A 21,661-nucleotide genomic window follows, 5' to 3' on the forward strand; every position below is an offset into this window, starting at 1 on the left:
TGTTCAGAGGGCCAAAAACTGAACCTCGTGGCTTCTGATGAAATTAGAATGAAAAGATCTTAAGATTTAACTGATAAAATTGCACATAAGCATCAAAGGGTGTCAAGTTATTTCAGTTTTGCCTTTTTTGTGACATCATCGTGTATCAATGTTACTCGGGATATAACAACCTTGAAATAAGTTAAATTACTGTTATAAACATAAAAAGATGACAAATTCTTTTATGACAATAGAATAGGCCTTACAAGTTAATGATTATAATATATGATAACAATATGATTATGCAGTAGATTGATGCTCATTACCTTGTTTGGACTTTTTTTTTTACTTAGATTATTTACCTTGTTTGTTTATTTATTGTTAGTATTGAAACTGCTTAATTAAAAAATAAAATAATCAATATAAATGAAGCAGGTAGAGACGGAATAACAGACATATTATAGCAAAACGCAAAGGGAGGGTAAAATAAATTATTTAAAATGATTATATGATAATAGTATTGTCATCTCTTTTGGAATGTAAAACGTGTTATGTATCAAACTTTTATGGTGCGTTGTGATAAATCTAAAAGCATCAGGCTTGCTAAAGATTAATGATAGCATGTGGTTACAAGGCTATCGTCACCTTTGCCAGACATTGCTCCTGAGTTTTATTGAATGTTATGTAACTGGGATATCAATGATGGCGGGAGTGGTACATTTTGAGTACCTACAACCCATTAAACTTCATGAATACAAAGTAACACACTACTGTGTTAAAGTTATAACTCTCAATGTGTTAGTGTGTTATTTAACCAGGGTAGTTCTGTCAAGAGAGTGGTTATAAAATTCTGCTGAGTTTTTTTGTCAAGTTTCTATAACCACAGAAATCAAGTTTTAGTTAGTTTGGTTTCCCCTTTCTCTCTCGAAAAATGTGACCTGACCATAAACTTATGACACGGTAATAACCTTTATAAAATACATTCTCATGACCTCATCCCTTGTTTTAAGACGAAATATCCATGCTGAAGATAATCGCTAACATCTATCTTAATGATCTTTCAGTCATTACAGTGGTCAAACGCACATTCTCGAGTCCATATATGCATGTTGTAAACGATGATGATGTAAGCACTAAGCAACAGTAGCTTATAAAGTGAACGTCTGCGCGTCCTCACAGTCCCTGTGCGCGCTCCAGCAGCAGCAGAGCCGTCGCGCGGTTGTGGTGGGACACACGAACAGCGGTATGTATCTTTTATTTCACTTTAAATTAGTACAATGTTTAAAATATGATATAAATAACTACGTATAGCCTAGTCAAAAATTAAATTCTTCTTTAAGGAGACTTGCTAATACTATTAAGTGGTTTTTTATATATTTTTTTAGTATTTTGGCGGTTACGGTTATGTGAGGATTTGTAATCGTTAATTTTGTAAAAGTAAACGCGAGTTGATTTCGTTAATTCTCAAGAGCTCTGTAAGCCAAACTCTTAATATATAACGCTTTAAAGGTTTTCTTAGTATTACATTGTTATTGGGTATGTAACCTCTGTGTATTCTAGCTGGTCACATCTGTGCTCAACGTTGTAGTTTTTGGTGTATAAAAGTTACAGTTGTACCGTGTTTTTGAGTGTTTCCTTTTTGTAATAGCACAAACCCACCTGCCCAAGCCCCATCCTTACTACACAACCGGACTGCCGCCATCAGAGATAAGAAAACATGGCCAAGAAAATCAATCAGAAGCTGTCAAAAGCTAAAATGGAGGAGAATGGAGATTTAAGGTAAATGATTTTATGTATTGTGACAGGCTCAGCTGATGTTTTAATACATATCGATACATTAAGAGAAGGTTATTGTTTTATAATTTGCCTGTTTTTGTTTTTAGTATAATTATAGTTAATGTTCAAAGGAAATAGTTAATATATGTGATCTGCTATGTTAACTGTGATATGATGATATGGTAATTTTTAAAACTCAGCTATAATAATTTCCCACAGCAATGAGAAAAATAAAAAGGAAGATGAGAACCCTAAGCTGGAGATGGTGGGGCCATTAGAGATAGTAAGTGGAATATTATTGTTATCTATGTGTAGATTTTCTAATGTTTTGATTTATTTGACAAATTTCCTAACCATAAAAACCTGTGTGATAGAACATTTTACCTGAATATTTAAAATGTAAAAATGTATTAGTTGTAAGTAAATTTGTACATTAGTAAAGTAAAGTAAATTAGTAAATTTAAAATGTATTAGTTGTAATATTAGCATCAAAAACTAATGCAAGATAAACAATACAACCTTATTGTAAGATGTTGACCACTTTTATATATTTTTATTATTATATAAAATTTTTCATTTTATATTTTTATATATATATATATATATATATATATATATATATATATATATATATATATATATATAAATGTACATAGTATGTCAAATAAAGCAATTGTAATTTATGAAACAACTATTAAAAATGTATTTTGATTGATTGATTGATTGAAATTCTAATAATAGTGACATATCGATATCTTTGGTGGTAACAGCTTTTCTGAATATTAACAGTATGATGTGCTGAATTCAGCTGTGTAATAAAAACTGATACAGCAGAGAATAATGTTTATCCACCTAGAGAAGGATTGACAATTTTTTCCAAAAATACTTACTTTCCTTTGTTTTAAACATATTTGACAACATTTTTAATGACAAAATGTTTACTTTGTGTTAAAAGAAATAAATCCTCTTTAGTGTTTATTTGTAGTAAATTTAGCCCAATGCTGCACCCACATATATTCTACCTCTTCATCAATATGTCTTATTCTTAAAGAAATGTCTCTTTGTGTCAGTTTCGCTATGCAGATGGTATCGACATTTTTCTGATGATACTTGCCACAATCATGTCCATGGCCAATGGAGCAGTACTTCCTCTCATGGTTATTGTATTCGGAGATATGACAAACAGCTTTGTGGAAAATTCAATAAAAGACAAACTAACAAATACCACTATTCCACCCAGTAAGTGTGCCACCTGTTTGTTACATTACTGGTTTTGACCAATTTACTGCTGGTAATATCAGTGATGTTTTATTTAACTAACAATAATATTAACTCTTATAAACCCTAGATTTAGCCGTGCCACAGTTCAGTAATAAGACTTTGGGAGAGCAGATGACAGAGTAAGACCAGCATGCTTTATATTTCTGTTTACATTGTTTCCTTCTACATACCTTGTTAAAACCTCTTTTAAGTACTTATTACTTAAATCCTTATGAATGTTGACATTGATGTTTTTTAATGTTCACCTTTTTAGGCATGCTATATACTACAGCATCATGGGATTTGTAGTTTTGTTCGCAGCATATATGCAGGTGGCCTTTTGGACTCTCGCAGCAGGACGTCAAGTAAAAAAAATTAGAACAAAGTTTTTTCATTCCATCATGAAACAGGAAATCGGCTGGTTTGATGTCAATGAGACGGGGGAGCTGAACACACGTCTTACAGAGTATGACGTTCTATAAGTATCATTTTAGTAAGGGAAATAACGTGGCATAGACACTGTGGTTAATTGTTTTGAATAAATGCACCCACATACAGTATTACATACACAGCAGCCCATACTTACCTTACACTCTATCTTTTTCCTGCAGTGATGTATACAAAGTAAATGAAGGCATTGGGGATAAGCTTGGCATGCTCATTCAGTCTGTTACCACTTTTTTCACTGGTCTTATCATTGGCTTTGCCGAAGGCTGGAAGTTGACCCTCGTAATCCTTGCTGTTAGCCCCTTACTCGGAATATCAGCTGCTATCATTGGAAAGGTAGGACACAATAGAATCTAAACGGAGCGATTGTTTGATGTATTTATACCCAAGCATAGTGGAGGTCGGTGGAGACTTCACACTTGACCCCACCTCATCCTTATACCTTTGCTAACATATGTTTATTAAAGAATGAGGCATTATATTATTGTACTTTTTTAGATTTTACTAACAAACTGAATAAATTCAAATATATTATTAGTTGAAATAGAGATATAAATATATCAAATAGTATAAAATCACAAAAACTATAATAATTAGAAATACAATTGCAGTCATAAAAATTGTATTATTAGCCAACCCTCCCATTTCTGGCCTTTTGTGTATGAAGACACTCTTTCATTGGTCAACTAATGGTCCTTCAGCAACTTTAAATTATGTCATGGTTCTTTTAAACACCCAAGTTATTCTCTCCCTTATTAGGTGATGACATCGTTCACCTCAATGGAGCAGACAGCCTATGCAAAAGCTGGAGCAGTAGCAGAGGAAGTGCTGTCGTCCATCAGAACTGTGTTTGCTTTTGGGGGACAGAAGAAAGAGATACAGAGGTGTGTATGAGCAAACAACACCATCATGTTTAGTGCAGCATTGTGTAGGATTGTATCTCAGTACAGGAGCTCTGATAATATTATACATACTAGAATGTTTGGCACAGGAGGGTGTGTTTACAATTCCCAGAGTTGACTTTGAGCCTTGTGACACAACTTTCGGTCATTCACTCTTTGTGAACACTTACTTACTGTATCCTTAACCTAAACTTGAAGTAAACCTGAACCAGATATCTTACCAACCAATAACACGACAACGAGTTTTATCAGTTTATGATATGGTATTAAAAATATTCTATTGTAATTTTTGCGATATCAAAACGAGCTATCAAAAAGGACAAAAAATAATGATTTTTGATTTATTCAAGAAATTGATACTTAGTTCTTATATCCTAAAACAGCACATTGAAGATTTAAGGTGAATAGAAACAACAAGGGGGGGGGGGGCAATGGATTTTAATAATCTGCAATAAATATTTAAAGGGGCCATGGCATGATCTGACATTTTCCATGTTTTAGTGCTATAATTGGGTTCCCAGTGCGTCTATCAATTTTAAAAAGAACAACCCAGTAACTTAGTTTTGGTAAACCATTCTCTGCAAGCATGTGAAAAATTATTTCATTGAAATTTGGCTCTCTTTATGATGTCATAAGTAGATCTTATTATAATAATACCGCCCCTTAATCTGCACTATCCAAACACGGCAATGCCATTTAGTGCAGAGAGAAAATAATTCACAGCACAATTGAGATTCAATTGCAACAAACCACCATCATTGCAATCAGTGTTTGAATTTCGGCAGCTCATTTGCATTTTAAAGGACACACTCAAAACGGCAAATTTTTCCTCACACCTACAAAGTGTCAATTTTAACATGTTATAATAAATTATCTATATGGTATTTTGAGCTAAAACTTCACATGCCTACTCTGGGGACAACAAAAATTTATTTTACATCTTAAAAAAGTCTTGTGACATGGCCCCTTTAAAGTGCAATCAAGACTTTGCCTTTTAGTTTATAAAATGTATACATTTTTGTTAAATGTTTTTATTTCTTTGCTTTAAAGGTATCAAAAAAACCTAGAGGATGCCAAGAACGTTGGTATCAAGAAGGCCATTACAGTGAACATTGCAATGGGCTTTATGTTTTTTATGATCTATATGTCCTATGCACTGGCCTTTTGGTATGGCAGCACCCTTATCCTGGCTGAAGAGTATGATGCTGGCATGCTTTTGACAGTGAGTCCCAACATTCATGGTTTTGGAAAACACAGTTATTTAAAGCAAGTCAAATGACTTTTAATTTCATAATTAATTTCATAATTAACCAGGCACTGTTTAAAACATATTGTAAAAAACATACTGTAGCAGTGGCGGCCGGTGACTTCTTTTTTCGAGGGCGCTCGATGCGAAGCTTGTCACAACATGTATGTAGCCCGTCATGTGTGTGGTTCGGGTCTCATTTATCATAAACGGTTTTGACGCGTGTGCAGCTGGCACTTATTTTGACAAAACACGTGATGCACATATGATCAGAACACATATTTTGAAAACACAAGCAACACACGAGACTATGAGCAGTCACGATCCGCCACTGTACTGTAGCATAAACGTACAAAGAAACTAAATAAAAAACAAGTGGATATAGTTTTTGTTAGGTCTCTGTGGTAGCAACACTAACTAGATGTTTCTAAAACATTGCTGCACCAAAAGACATATTCTGCTCTTTTTAAACAGGTTTTTTTCGCCGTTCTGATTGGAGCTTTTGGCATTGGTCAGACATCTCCTAACATCCAGTCATTCTCCAGTGCAAGAGGGGCCGCCCACAAAGTTTTCCAGATCATTGATCATGTGAGTGAAATCATTTTTAGTAAATTATCCTATTGACATTCTAACTCTCATTCGCTGAGTTTTACCACAACACAATATATACACTGTCTTTAAAAATGCACAAATACAAAATAGAAACATTTAAAAATAATTTAAATACAAACTTTTTATTTAGTAATTCAGAGAATATTCATACTGAATACAAATTCATTGAATAGTAGAAATTGTAATATCTCCAAAACTCTAAAAAAGAACACCTCTTTTTGTATTATGCTTTTAACAGATTATGTGTAATTTTGACATATTATGTGTCATTTTGTGTTTATTTGTGTTAAAATAAAACACAATTTGTGTTAAAAGTAATACAATGTTTAAATAACAACAAAGAGATGTGTGGATTCTGGGACAACGCATTTAGTGTGTTCACATGTTTTTCAAATGTTTTTAACACATCTGTTCTAAGAGTGAAGAAACATAAATCTACACAGTAAAAACAACTTTTTTTTATTTAGACTCAGAGGATCTAGTTTAAACAAACATTACACACACAGTGAACAGACAAACATTTTGAGACAAAAGAAAAATATCAGGAATACGAAAAGGTGAACATAAATATTCCAAAGCCAAATTGTACAAACTTCCCTTAATTGTTTGAGCAACCAAACCTCAAGTTCAGAGGTGCTTCCCTGCTGTGATCCAAAGAACAGAAGAACACAGTAACCCATTCTTGGTATAAGTTGTTGCCTATTAGCCTGAATAAGATTTAGTTTTTACTGTAATTAAATACATTTTAGAAATTGCTTTGTTTGCCAACAGGAACCCAACATTAACAGTTACTCAGATGAAGGCTACAAACTTGATGTTGTCAAAGGAAACATAGAGTTCAAAAACATTCACTTCAATTACCCCTCACGAGAAGATGTGAAGGTATGCTAAAAACTTTCATCATGATTTATTAAAAGTATATCTCAATAACTTAAACAGATGTTTAAAAGAAACCATGTGTCTGTGCAGGTCTTAAATGGCATGAATCTCAAAATCATGAGTGGACAGACGATTGCTTTGGTGGGCAGCAGTGGGTGTGGAAAAAGCACAACAATCCAGCTGCTCCAACGCTTTTATGATCCACAGGAAGGGACTGTAAGTACAAACAGAAACTAAAATGGACAGAAACTGTTTTGTCCCGTCTTTACTATTAGTTTTTGTGTCCCTCCGCAGGTGACAATAGACGGTCATGATATTCGCTCTCTGAATGTGCGAGGTCTTAGAGAAATGATTGGTGTGGTCAGTCAGGAACCCGTGCTGTTCGCCACCACCATCGCCGAAAACATCCGCTACGGCCGTCAAGACGTCACGCAGGAAGAGATCGAGCGGGCCGCGCAGGAAGCCAATGCCTACAACTTTATAATGAAGCTCCCTGATGTAAATGAAAATCAGTGGAAAAGCATTGATATCATATTTTTTAGATAGTATATTTTATATGATGTTTAAACATTTTTTTACATTTTCAGAAATTTGAGACGCTGGTTGGGGACAGAGGCACTCAGATGAGCGGGGGACAGAAGCAGCGTATTGCCATCGCACGAGCACTTGTACGTAACCCAAAGATCCTGCTTCTCGATGAAGCTACGTCAGCTCTGGATGCTGAGAGCGAGACTATCGTACAGGCAGCGTTAGATAAGGTAAACAGAGCATGAGAAGATTCATACATGCCTGACACAGTGTGCAATAAAATGATACTGAAATGTTTACATCTGAAAAGGTGAGGCTGGGTAGGACCACCCTTATAGTGGCTCACCGACTGTCCACTATTCGAAATGCTGATGTCATCGCTGGTTTCCAGAATGGTGAAATAGTAGAATTGGGTACACATGAGGAACTGATGAAAAGAAAGGGAGTCTACCACACCTTGGTTACAATGCAGGTTCGAAACTTATACCGTAGTACAAAACATCTCTCTATATACAACTGTATATTTAAATAATATTTAGACAGGGGAAATATAATAAAAATGTAAATAGTGATAGTTTTGATTTCATGCAATGGTGTGTTGTCTCAGATGTTCAAAAGTTCAGATAAAGAAGAGCAGAGCAAAGAGGAGATGGCTATAGATGAGATGAGTCCAGCTGTCAGCTCTTTGAATGAACGCACGCTGTTCAGACAGAAATCCCAAAGCGCCTCAGAGAAAGATGTGCAGGATGAAAAGAAACAGGAGGATGAGGTAAGAATCTGAGGACAAATTATTATGTGCTACATTTATTTCCGAAATAGGTTTGTAGCTTTCCTTTTGGTTCTTTGCAGAAGGTTCCAAGCGTCTCCTTCCTGACAGTCCTGAAACTAAATAAACCTGAATGGCCGTACATAATGGTTGGAGTCTTCTGTGCCGTCATCAATGGAGCCATGCAGCCTGCATTTGCTGTCATCTTCTCTAAAATTATTGCTGTATGTATTAATTGGCGATAAAAAACGTGAGAAATTGTCATTACTGAACGTCATTGACAATTATTATTCATATTGAGCATTTCTTCATGTTACTTCTGTGATGTCTCTCACTCTCTCTACCTCTCTCTCTCTCCAGGTGTTTGGTGAGACCGAACCGGAACTCATTAGGCAGAGATGTGACCTCTACTCTCTGCTGTTTGCTGGCATTGGAATCCTGTCATTTTTCACTTTGTTTTTCCAGGTTTGTTTTGTGTGGAAGCATTAACATTTAAGAAATAGATACAGGGAGGAATTACAGTCCCAACTGGAGAAAGGGGTTGTGGCTAGAAGGGATACAGCTATGGGCAGAAACCTTTGAAATCTCGCCGGATGAGCATTGTTTTTATCCTAAACCCAACATTTCACAGTATTTAGACCGTAATTGTATCCCATTTAGCCATAACCACTGCCCCCAAACTTAACCCTAAACCCAACATTTTGGAGATTTGGCTGTAGCTGTATCCTATCTAACTAGAACGGGATAAAGGGTTTTCACATAAGCTGTTCCTATGGAGATAAGTTGCTCTGAAATGTACACTTGTGGGATGCAAACTGTACAGTGTGTGGTGTTTAAGTTCACAGGATCTTTCTTATCTCAAAGTTGATGGCTATTGTGAAATAACTTTAGTCAATAACAGACAGATCTGTCAATTATCTGCTTAACTACCACAGCTAAAAACCTTTAAAGATCCTGAAATGCTTTGTTAGAATACATTTAACACTTATTAAAAAAGTACAAGTACTGTAGGAAAATAGCTGATAGGAGGTTTAAAAGCACTTTTTTAAAATAAGATTTATTTTTTAAAATATTATGTTATCTATTCATTTTTTTTATCTGTTTGTCATTTGTTATGCTATATTATGTTTAAAAGCATGACAATTCAATGTTTTTGTTTTCTAGGGTTTCTGTTTTGGAAAAGCTGGGGAGATTTTGACCATGAGACTGAGATCTAGAGCCTTCAGATCTATGATGAGACAGGTGAAGACACAAACCATCATCATAAGGTTTACTCAAAAGATGCTTCTTCCCGATGTCTGTTGACAAATAATAAAAAAGCATATGTGGGTATGTTTGTTTGTGTGTATTTTAGGACCTGGGTTGGTTTGATGACAATAAGAACAGTATAGGTGCTCTGACCACCAGACTGGCTGCTGATACGGCTCAAGTTCAGGGCGTAAGTTTTCTTCCTTTTCAAACATAGATGGTAACACATTGTTTGGAATTATTAGTGAAAAAACTAATGCCGGGACTTTAACGTGTTAATTAAGATTAATTAATTTCACAAAAAATAACGTGTTAAACATTTTTAACTCATTTTAATCGCACTTATTTTTGCACCGCGGAACATTTCTCATTGGATGAGTTTTGGCGGACCGATTATACTGGAGCACCAACTAGCGTTCATGACTTCAGACAACAACAAACCACAGTGAACATGAACGATGAAGCTGATGAGATCGCTTTGGTTGGCCCCGTGGATGGGAAATTCTTTTATAAAAAACAAACGGAGGGAAGCGTTGATAAGAGCATGGTTGTGTGTAAGCTATGCAACAAGGAATTCACATATCACCGCAGCACATCGAGCCTCAAGTATCATCTCAATGCAAAACATATAGCAGCTAGCGTGGACATTAGCCCGACTCCGAGTACAACGACTTGCTTGAACAAAAATAAACAATATTTTGTTGCTTAAGCTTATGTATTCAGTCATTATTCATGGTATACTAAAAATCCATGTAAAAAAATAACTTCTCAATGTTCTCAGGTCAAATATTTATATGTGATTAAAATGTGATTAATTTCGATTAATTAATTACAAAGCCTCTAATTAATTAGATTAATTTTTTTAATCGAGTCCCGGCCCTAGAAAAAACAAAACACGTCTGATCGACAATATATTGTATATAATATAGTGTTGTTTAAAAGTCTGATATCGACTCCATGTTTGTGTGATCTATGAGATATGTTAAAAAAATTTTAACTTAATTTTTTTAATTAAAGGTGCAGTGTGTAGATTTTAGCGCCATCTAGCAGTGAGATTATGAATTGCAACCAACAGCTCAGTCCATTACAGAAATCCATAGAGAAGCTACGGTAGCTGCCACAGGACAAACATGTTGTTGTTTAAGACAAAATACAGTAGTGCCAAAATGCAGTTTGTCCGTTTAGGGCTACCGTAAAATCATGGCGGTACAAAATGGCGACTTACATGTAAGGGGGCCTGTGGTGTATGTAGATAAAAACGTCTCATTCTTAGGTAATAAAAAATACTGTTAATCATATTAGATCTTTATACACCGCTGATAATACAGTTATGTAGATTATATTGCATTTCTGTCAAGAGATCCTTATAAATGTTACACACTGCACCTTTAAACTAACATAAAAATATATGTTGATTTGATATAATTTTTTACTGTGTAGCTTACAGTGTCAGTATTGAATTATTGTGAGATAACATTGTACTTCATTACAAACTGCACTATTACTGTTCCCTGCAGGCCACCGGACTGAGAATGGCAACCCTGGCACAGAATGTTGCCAACCTGGGCACCTCTATCATTATCTCATTTGTGTATGGCTGGCAGTTAACCCTCCTCATTCTGTCCATTGTACCAATCATGGCTGTGGCTGGAGCAATTCAGATGAAGTTACTAGGAGGACATGCGCTAAAAGACAAGAAGGAGCTTGAGCAAGCTGGGAAGGTAAATATTGACTCATATATAATGAACTAAAGTCAGGTGTCTTTTTACACTATACAATTTTTTAAGATAACTTTTTACATCTTTATTGTACACTATAGTATTGTTCTATAAGCTGATTTTTTATTTTCTTATCATGTTATTTAAATATTAATTATAGTTTTTATCCCTGATAACATATCACTACAAGTTGTGCAGTCTAATGTATTTTTTCTATTTAGGTCGCAACAGAAGCTATCGAGAATATTCGTACTGTGGTTTCATTGACAAGAGAGAAAAAGTTTGAGAGTCTGTACCAGGAGAACTTAGTCGTGCCTTACAAGTACTGCATGTTTAAATACATTCATCCTTTTTTATTTTTAATAAAATATATAAAATATCGAAGTGTTTGATTTAATCGATGTCTGTATTTTTTTCTAGGAATTCTAAGAAAAAGGCACATGTTTTTGGCCTGACATTCTCCTTTTCCCAAGCGATGATCTACTTTGCCTATGCTGGCTGTTTCAAGTTTGGTTCTTGGCTCATTGAACAAAAGCTAATGACCTTTGAGGGCGTCTTTCTGTAAGTGACATTTTAGAGGAGTTTCTACCATGATTTAGAATATATATTGCGTCACAGAGTAGTTAAGACCTGAGAAGTACAGTACTATGTGTTCGTATATTACCTACAGTGTTAGATGACTGTGAATTGGGATGTCCAAAGTCTGTTGGTTTTTATAGCCTCAGTTAATGATTAGAGAAAGAACAGCTTGTCAGATTAAACTAAGCAGATGTGCAAAGAATAATGATGTGGTCTCTAGCACAACACAGGAAAAAAATTAGTGATTCATTATACTCAGATAAAAGATCCAGGTATTCATTACTGAAGGACTTGAAATCAGAATATATTGTGTATACTCTCAACACTCAGCTTTTTCTCAAGAGTGGGCCTTGAAATAGAGAGAATTAAAACCTAGTCTTCTTTATATCTGAATAAATAACAGTGAATGCTCACAATCATATACTGGTCTACAATTACATTTCACATATAGGGCTGTCAAATGATTAATCGTGATTAATCACATACAAAATAAATTTAAGTTTTTATGTGCGTAATGTGAGTAATTATTAAATAAATACACAAATACATATTTAAATGTAAGAAAAATGTTATAAATAATATTTTTTCTTTATATATAACATTATAATTATTATTAATCGTGATTAATCGCATACAAAATAAAAGTTTGTGTTCGCATTATATATATATATATATATATATATATATATATATATATATATATATATATATATATATGTGTATGTATGTATGTATGTATGTATGTATGTATGTATGCATGTATGTATGTATGTGTGTGTGTGTAGGATACTGAAGGATATATATAATAATAGTCCTAGCAAAGATTAATCGTGTTTCTCGTATAGAAAATAAAAGTGCATTTTTGAATAATATATGTGTCTGTGCTGTGTGTAATAATTATGTATATTTAAACACAGACACATACATATATACATTTCAGAACATTTTTATTTATATATCCGTTTTGTTTTTGTTTATATATATATTATAGAATATATAAAAATAAATATATATAGACATGTAAATAATTCTCAAATCCATACATGAATGTGTGTGTATTTATATATACATACAAAATAATTACACATACATCTTATGCAAAAAAAATAATTTTATTATGTATGCGATTAATCACGTTCTTTGCCCAGCACTACATTATGCAAACACAAACTTTTTTGTATGCAATTAATCACGATTAATTGTTTGACAGTCCTATTATATGTACAACAGTCACCAACAAAAAAGTTTTAAGATTTGTTTTATTATTATACAGTATTAACATGAACATGTCTGTGAAATCCAAGCTAAAGTCTCATAACCTACATTAATATTAGGAGCATCAGAGTTTGATTTCACATTGAATTCAATCTTTGACATGACCTCAGTCAGTATAAAAGATATTAAGATTATATTTTTACAGAATGATCTTTACATTACGTAGGATGATTTAATGTAAAACACAGTGAAGCTGGGTTTTCACAGACTGGGTCACAAATTATAAAATGGGATAATATTTGTTTCATTTATCAGCTGAATGTTTTCCTAATATCTGTTCACACATTATGTGTAAAATCACATGCAAAAACCAGTTTCTACATACTGTGAGAAATATATTACAGTTTGTAATATATCTGCTGTTGTCTTTCAGTGTAATCTCAGCAATAGTGTACGGAGCAATGGCTGTGGGAGAAGCAAATTCCTTTACACCAAACTACGCCAAGGCCAAGATGTCTGCCTCTCATGTCCTGAACCTTATCAACAGAGTCCCGGCCATTGACAATGCCTCAGAGGAGGGGAACAAACCGGTACACTGCTTACACATATATAGAGTTGATTACTAGAATACATGAGGAAACTTTTATGAGATTTAAAAGCCATTTCTTAAATCTTTTTGATGTCCCAGGCATCAGTCCTAAAAAGTAATCATTACTCGTTCTAGATCTTTTTTTGTAATCTGATAAGCACCCAGCCAGAGCCGGACTGTGCACTCTCAGATGTATTAATTATGTTCACATTTCAAAGATACAGCATGTCTGACTGGTGGTGTGATCTCTGTAGGATCATTTTGAAGGGAACGTTAATTTTGAAGATGTGCGTTTTAACTACCCATCGCGACCAGAGGTGCCAGTGCTGCAGGGGTTTAGGCTCAAGGTGAAAAAGGGTCAGACTCTCGCCCTGGTGGGCAGCAGTGGCTGTGGCAAAAGTACCACCATTCAATTACTGGAGAGATTTTATGACCCTAAACAGGGCAAAGTGGTAAGAGCACACACACACACTAAATACAGTACGCGGTCATGAATCTGAAAATGGAATTACTTTGCTGAAAATCAGTGCTAAAGGTCAAATCAGATAAGATATCTTTAAGGCCCTCTTGTTAAAACATGCACACCTCAATGACTCGGCGAAGTTCAGGTGCTTCACTCATTACACATTTGGAGGTAAAAATGCACGTGACTGCATCACTTTTGTACTGTAAACAACACTAATGCCTCCTGATTCTTTCTAGACCATATCAAAGGTCTGTCTGCGTACCTGCCAATGAACCAATCATAAAACAAGGGTTGTAAAGTTTGGTTATTACATGCAGGTTAAAATTAAACAACCATGTGATTAAAAAGCTGGGGAAAGTTGAAATATACAAATACCAAACTCAAAGCACATATCTGAAATTCATACTCATTGATCACAATAACAATTATCACTTATTCAGTGTACTTATAGTTAAAAACAGGTTCTCCTAAATATAAAATACAGAAGGTCAAAAACAAGTATGGACTTACATATTCTGTTTATTCATTTTTATTATAGCAATATTGTACTTGACCATAATATAGTATAGTTTAAATGGGACGCCTTAAAGTAAAAGCAGCTATTATTCATGCAAAAAAATAACTGCAGTCATTTGAAGATGGAAGTATTATCACAAACTGGTAAAATGTACTGTTTGTACACAGATGCTGGATGATAATGACACAAAGAAGCTGAACATCCACTGGCTGCGCTCTCAGATAGGTATCGTTTCCCAGGAGCCTGTGCTGTTTGACTGCAGCCTGGCAGAAAACATTGCATATGGAGATAACAGCCGAGAAGTCAAGATGGAGGAGATCGAACTGGCTGCTAAAGCCGCTAATATCCACTCATTTATAGAGGGACTCCCACAGGTACAGACACACAAGAGCTCAAATTCCCAAATGCACCAATCACATCAGTCACACCTGTATCAGTCATTTTTTGGGACATTTCTGAGAACATGAGTTTTGGTAAATAATGACAGATTTAGAAGTAACGTGAATGACTGATTTATCATAAAATGTAATGATCAAAGATGAAAATCTATTTTTGGAAAGTTACATAGCAAATAAGTAACTCTCTATTAAAGGGATAGTTTACCAAAAAATATAAATTCTGTCATCATTTACTCACCCTCATGTTGTTACAAACCTGTTTACATTTCCTTGTTCTGCTCAAAACAAACAAGAAATTTGTATTAAAGCAGGAAACATAAGCACTATTGACTTACATAGTAGGCAGATGTGGCCGTTGACTTCTTTTTTCGAGGGCGCTCAATGCGAAAGTTCGTCACAAAATGTATGTAGCCCATCATGTGTGTGGTTAGTAATTTCAAAATATGTGTTCTGCGTGTCAAGTGATCCTGTGTGCATCACTTGTTTTATCAAAGTAAGTGCCAGCTGCCAGATACTCGCATAATCTCATGCGTAATCAGAGTTTACTGTTAAGGGAGTGTCTTGCGTGTTTGTGAATGTGAGCGTCTCTTTTATCATAAACGGTTTTGACGCGTGTGCAGCAGGCACTTATTTTGACAAAACACGTGATTCACATGGTTCACATGACGTAACAACCACATATTTTGAAAACACAAGCAACACGTGACACTCCAAACACATATTTTGAATTTCCGCCCCTCGGAAGAGAAGTCATGAGCCGCCACTGCTAGTAGGACTAAATACTACTATGGAAGTCAGTTGTGTTGACAAAAAAAGTTTGGTTACAAACAATGCTCAAAATATCTTTGTATTTAGCAGAACAAAGAAATTTGTACAGGTTTGTAACAACATGAGGATGAGTAAATGATGACAATTTTTGTGTGAACTATCTCTTTAAATGTTCTATTCCTAAAAATAAAAGAAGGTATAAATCTAGATTGTGTGTTTTGGTTGCAGAAATACGAGACACAGGCGGGTGACAAGGGTACACAGCTCTCAGGAGGTCAAAAACAGCGTATTGCTATAGCAAGAGCCATCCTCAGAAACCCCAAACTACTGCTGCTGGATGAAGCCACGTCTGCTCTTGACACTGAGAGTGAGATGGTGCGTACACACACACATTTGCATTAACATGGATAGGGTAACGAGATAAAGCATATTTGGCGTGCTGTCCAAGACGAGGGCTCCGAGTTCAAAATATTAGCCTTGTTAGATCTGGACTCCACACCACAGACAAAATAAAAAAAGAACGATCCAGCCCCGGACACCAGATCACATCAGAAAATATAAGTTTACTTTGTTAAAGTAACTGTCAGATACAAGGCTGATCAATCGTTGCTGGAGTAGAAATACAATGAATTAATGAATGATATGAAAATATAGAAATATAATAATGAATGAATAAATGAATAATGAATAAAAACAATAATGAATAAATGAATTAATAAACAATAATGTAGTAATAAAAATGATAAGAATGAAATTGATAATGATAAAATAATATTAAATAATCAAATACAAAAATTAAATGTATAAAAACTAATTATAAAATGAGTATGATGATTATGTAAATAAATGATTAAAGATAAAAACACAATAATAAAAACATTCTGCATGTGAGGATCTAAGGTAGGATCCTTCACTCCCCCCTCTTAATCATATTGTTATGGTGTGTGTTGGATGAACCCAAATGCAGACAACAAAGGGTAAACTCAGGATATTTATTAATGAATAAAACAGAAAACAAAACCCACGAGGGGGCAAAATAACATAAACAAGATACTTTAACAAAAGGAGAGAACACTAATCAAGACTAGATCTAAACTACACTTAACACTAGACAGGGTGACACTGAACAATAAACTTGACTAAATACAATAAACACTACTAGGCTAGACTTCAAAGACAATGTACTCACAGGTTTTAGGAACAATGCACAAGCACAGGACAACAAACACAAGGATCTTAAATAGAGGACAACTAATGAGGGCAACAGGTGACAGGAATTAAACAATAATGAGGAGGATGACAAGGGAGCGGGGTAAAAGAGACAAGACACTGGGAACACGTGGTCCAGTAAACCAATACTAAGACCACGTGAACCCACACAAAACATGGGTCTGTCATGATTCTGCCACAAGACTAGATTAAACAAAGGACAAGATGGCAGAACCATGACACATATAATACCAAATTAAATGATTATAGCAAGCAAACTTCCATAATCTTTATCAAAACACAGCTTTAAAAAGCTTGGATGGCCACTCCTTACTTTTCCTTTCTACATGCTCTTAAAAGAACAGGTCATTTCTGTTTTTCTGCGTACCAGCGTCGGTTGAGGGAGTGTGTCTTACACTGGATAATGGCCTTGATGGGCCTGTCGCAGTCAAGTGTCTAATAAGACAAATCAACACTTTTATGGCAATGTACAAGAGCAAGATGACAAACACTTCTGAAATTGCGACTAAGATGGTTTTTAAATGATTCCAAAGTGGTCCTAATATTGATGTATCCCAGTCAGATGAGAAAAGAAATGGTTTTATTTAGCTTAGCTATTTGTTCGTGCAAAACTTTAGCCAGATTATGAACCACTTTCCCAGAATCTTCCGGAATGTATAGGCAACATTCGGACATTTGGCCGCAATTACCTTACATGTGCCCCCCTTGAGAAGCCCACAGCATGTCAAGCGCCATTTGATTTTGCAAAACAACTTTTCTAATTGCATTTACTTCGTCCGAAATATTAGCAATAGAAATGAAAGTGGCGTTCGCTGTAGCTTCAAATGCTTAAAACAATGTTTGAACTTCGTTTTGTAAATCAGTTACTTCTCAGAATGGAATAAAGAATAAATCTTCCTAACCATTTCTCAGTATCAGAAATCGAACGTTTAGTACGTCTCATGATTAAGTGCTGTTTCACATAATCCTCTGACATACTCACATTGCTGATAAAGGGTACAAATAACAGTTTACCTCTCAGCCCTTAGGAAGTAATGGATAAGTTTTGTTACCATAAACGAAGTGTGTACCATTAGGGGCAATTAGTGTTTCATTTGTCATTATCAGAAGAGCTTTGTCACATCTGGAAAACTGGAAACGCATTTCTAGTTTGTGATGTTTACCCCGTTTCCTTCAATATCAGAAAGAATTCCCTTCAAATTTACATTTAGAGCAAATAGTAAATACTCTTTACCACCCCTAAATGCCTATGCTATGGCCATTTCCAACTTTAACAATTTCCAGCCATTTTCAGCATCTCTTCCCAGCAATAGGGCATAGTAAGATAAACAAATTGTCTGGTAAGGTTGCAACTTCGATACCAAAACCATCAACTGGTGTAAACCAAAACCATCAACTGTGTAAACCACTTAGAGTGTTCAAAGATGGAATAGAGGTGTCGATTATCAAATTCATGGATGGAATAATGGATCTGAATTGTGAATCAGAATAGAAATCAACACAGCAAATAACATTGTGTTTGTGTTAATTTGGCTCATACACTTCAATGTCATAATTAAAATTGACCCATTTGCCTAGTTTTAATCTGGATAGATTTTGTATAACAGCCAAGTGGCTTAAATTTTAAAACAAAACCCTGTACATATGTTAATTAATAGCCAATACAAATACTGAGTGCATACAGTTAGAGTGAATCCATGAATCATTCTGAACAGATGTGAAACAAAACACACATCACATCTAATACATCTCTGACTCTGTGTCATGTCATGAAGACAACACTTGCAACTGTGTCAGTTGTGATTCTTGAAACTCAGAATGTCTCTGTTCATGGAATCAACCGGAATCCACGAAGTCTCGCCAGTCCGTCCTTCCTGCAGAATCTCGAAATACAGCGGAGTTCCAACTGCTGTCTGCTGGAGGTTGGCGCCCATGAGACTCTTAAACATGATAAGGCTTAATTTTTCAGCGAATTTCTTGAAGGCCGCCTACATATATCTTTTTGCTTAAGTGGATGAGTCAGGAGAGAGGACACCGGACCAGCCGTGGTTAACCCCCATCGTCACTCGCGGCTTGGAGTCAGAAGCCAGTGGTCTGGAAACATTTCCATCTGGATGTGCGAGAGAAAATCCCGACTCCTCGTTCGAATAGAGTCAACAAAAATGTTATTCTATCCTTGCCGACTACGCCAAAACTGTTAGATCTGGACTCCACACCACAGACAAAATAAAAAAAGAAAGATCCAGCCCCGGACACCAGATCACATCAGAAAATATAAGTTTACTTTGTTAAAGTATCCGTCAGATACAAGGCTGATCAATCGTTGCTGGAGAGCATAAACAGAGTCGTGAGACGGAGGTTTAGATGATAAAAATAGAACATAGTTTTATTGATGGACAGTTAGTTTCAGTTGCATATGCCTCAATGTTCAAACCTCGTCTACCCCAGGAATACAGCATGCACAGTTATATCCAAAATTGCTCAGCTGCATCATCCCTTAGACCTTGGGCTTCCATAAACATTCTCTTTATCTATCTTGTTTACACACAGACAGAACAGTTCTATGAAACTTCACAAATGTGAAACTGAATCACCAAGAGACATATAAAATATAGAAATACAATGAATGAATGAATGATATGAAAATATAGAAATATAATAATGAATGAATAAATGAATAATGAATAAAAACAATAATGAAAAAATGAATTAATAAACAATAATGTAGTAATAAAAATGATAATAATGAAATTGATAATGATAAAATAATATTAAATAATCAAATACAATAATTAAATGGATAAAAACTAATGATTATAAAATGATTAAAGATAAAAAACACAATAATAAAAACATTCTGCATGTGAGGATCTAAGGTAGGATCCTTCAGCCTGAACCAAAACTACTCCCCCCTTTTTAACTGGGATAGATGTACCAGCAGAAAGTGAGGCTATATGGTGTAGGAAGGATGCTGGACGGAGGTGAGACCTCTTCTCGCTGATTGGTTGGATTACATGACTACTAGGGTGGTCCTAATAATGGGTCAATTTTTATATCTTCAACACACTGTGCAAATTTTGAATTGTTTCTACAATATCAAGAGGTTGCTCAAAGCCTATAAATAAATCACATATTTTTGCAAAATCTGAACCAATTAAAAATGCACAACACACACAAAACTTGCTTCTTGGAGGGTAACTTTGTTCCAGTTATTTCAGTCTCTTCTGATCGAGTAACCATATAGTGGACTTGCTTCGTGTTGCTTCAGCCATTGTCTCAGTGTATATTATCAATTGTGCTTCATTCACACTGAAGCTTTCTTGCTTTGAAAGACATATCACAACTAAAACAGGAGTTTTAATTGCATGGAGCATGGTCAAATAAGTAAATTGCTGCCATAAGTATATAATTTTAAACAAATATACATGCTAGCACAAAGTATTACATAATGAGTTTATTATTATTATAAAATGTTGCAAAAAAAACAACAACTAAAAAATGAACAAATACATTTGATGGTTATGTATATGCTTGCATACAAATACAATTCAAATCAGAATTACAATTTATATTTCAGATCAAAACATAATAAAAATGAATGGCAAAGCAGACAGAAAATAGTAAACAACGATATTCTATTCAAATTTTTTCATTCTAACCATTCTGTCCTGTGAACAGGTGGTGCAGGAGGCTCTTGATAAGGCACGCGAGGGCCGAACCTGTATCATAGTAGCCCACCGCCTATCCACCATCCAGAATGCAGACCTCATTGCTGTGATTCAAAATGGGGTTGTTGTAGAAAAAGGCACACATCAACAGCTCCTCAGCCAGCAGGGGGCGTACTACACCCTTGTTACCTCTCAGATGGGTCACTGACAGTAAAGTCAGGGTGCATATCTAGAGCCTTTATTTAAAAGGATAAACAATTTATTTCAAATAATTGCTCCCATGTGGTGGGCAGTATTTGAAATGTTACACTTGAACAGTTGAACACCACTGTGGTCATTTGTGTCCAAGCATACATCAGATGATCAGCGCTCTGGTTAAGCAAGACTAGTGCTGTTTAAGGTCTGTCAGGGACCAGCTTTGTTCTGCAGGCATAACATAAATCGACCTTGCAAATTTAATTGTATTAACAATTATTATTTTTGTATTAACAGTACCAAGCACTACCATATCATTTCCTGGTTACACTCTTTGTCTGTTTGGAAATTAAAAAAAAATAGTAATGAAAAGCAGGCTTTTCAAGATTGAAAACAACATGGTTAAATATATACAATATATATACTGCTTCTTGCATAACAAGATGACCAAATTTCAGTTTTGATGATTCACTGCTTTGTAATCAGTGGTTTGTTCTGTATGTGTGGTGCCCTCATATTTATCAAACTAACAAAATGCTATTTTATTTCATTACTTTTTGTGCACTGGTTTGTGGCGCACAAATACTTTAATTCTGAAAATGTTTTAATAAAGTTTATAGTTTTTTATTTGCCCGTTAGATTTAATATGTCTTAATATTATCCATATTTACATGG

At 35.0% G+C, this 21,661-nt stretch overlaps 1 protein-coding gene across 1 annotated transcript; it reads left to right on the forward strand.

Moving 5' to 3' along the window:
- The first annotated feature begins 1,128 nt into the window (after positions 1-1,128).
- Positions 1,129-21,613, forward strand: abcb4 (ATP-binding cassette, sub-family B (MDR/TAP), member 4). Its single transcript, XM_065298139.2, has 28 exons — positions 1,129-1,222; positions 1,628-1,758; positions 1,975-2,038; positions 2,826-2,994; positions 3,104-3,155; positions 3,290-3,481; positions 3,627-3,798; positions 4,222-4,346; positions 5,415-5,586; positions 6,085-6,198; positions 6,994-7,104; positions 7,192-7,317; positions 7,396-7,599; positions 7,689-7,859; positions 7,940-8,101; positions 8,237-8,398; positions 8,479-8,619; positions 8,756-8,860; positions 9,560-9,637; positions 9,750-9,833; positions 11,161-11,364; positions 11,583-11,683; positions 11,782-11,922; positions 13,589-13,745; positions 13,999-14,196; positions 14,895-15,101; positions 16,122-16,268; positions 20,802-21,613. Exons 2-28 carry the CDS (start codon positions 1,697-1,699, stop codon positions 20,997-20,999), a joined length of 3,819 nt encoding a protein of 1,272 aa, XP_065154211.1. The 5' UTR covers positions 1,129-1,222; positions 1,628-1,696; the 3' UTR covers positions 21,000-21,613.
- The last annotated feature ends 48 nt before the right edge of the window (positions 21,614-21,661 follow it).

This window comes from Paramisgurnus dabryanus, chromosome 13 (genome assembly GCF_030506205.2).
Source record: "Paramisgurnus dabryanus chromosome 13, PD_genome_1.1, whole genome shotgun sequence".
Classification (NCBI taxonomy): Eukaryota; Metazoa; Chordata; class Actinopteri; order Cypriniformes; family Cobitidae; genus Paramisgurnus; species Paramisgurnus dabryanus.

What these genes read in the sequence shown, in the direction of transcription:
- abcb4 (XM_065298139.2), top strand. Translation starts at nt 1,697, where the DNA reads ATGGCCAAGAAAATCAATCAGAAGCTGTCAAAAGCTAAAATGGAGGAG. An exon ending in ACCCTAAACAGGGCAAAGTG is followed by an intron (nt 14,197 to 14,894) that starts GTAAGAGCACAC and finishes GTTTGTACACAG; the next exon opens with ATGCTGGATGATAATGACAC. An exon ending in TTATAGAGGGACTCCCACAG is followed by an intron (nt 15,102 to 16,121) that starts GTACAGACACAC and finishes TTTTGGTTGCAG; the next exon opens with AAATACGAGACACAGGCGGG.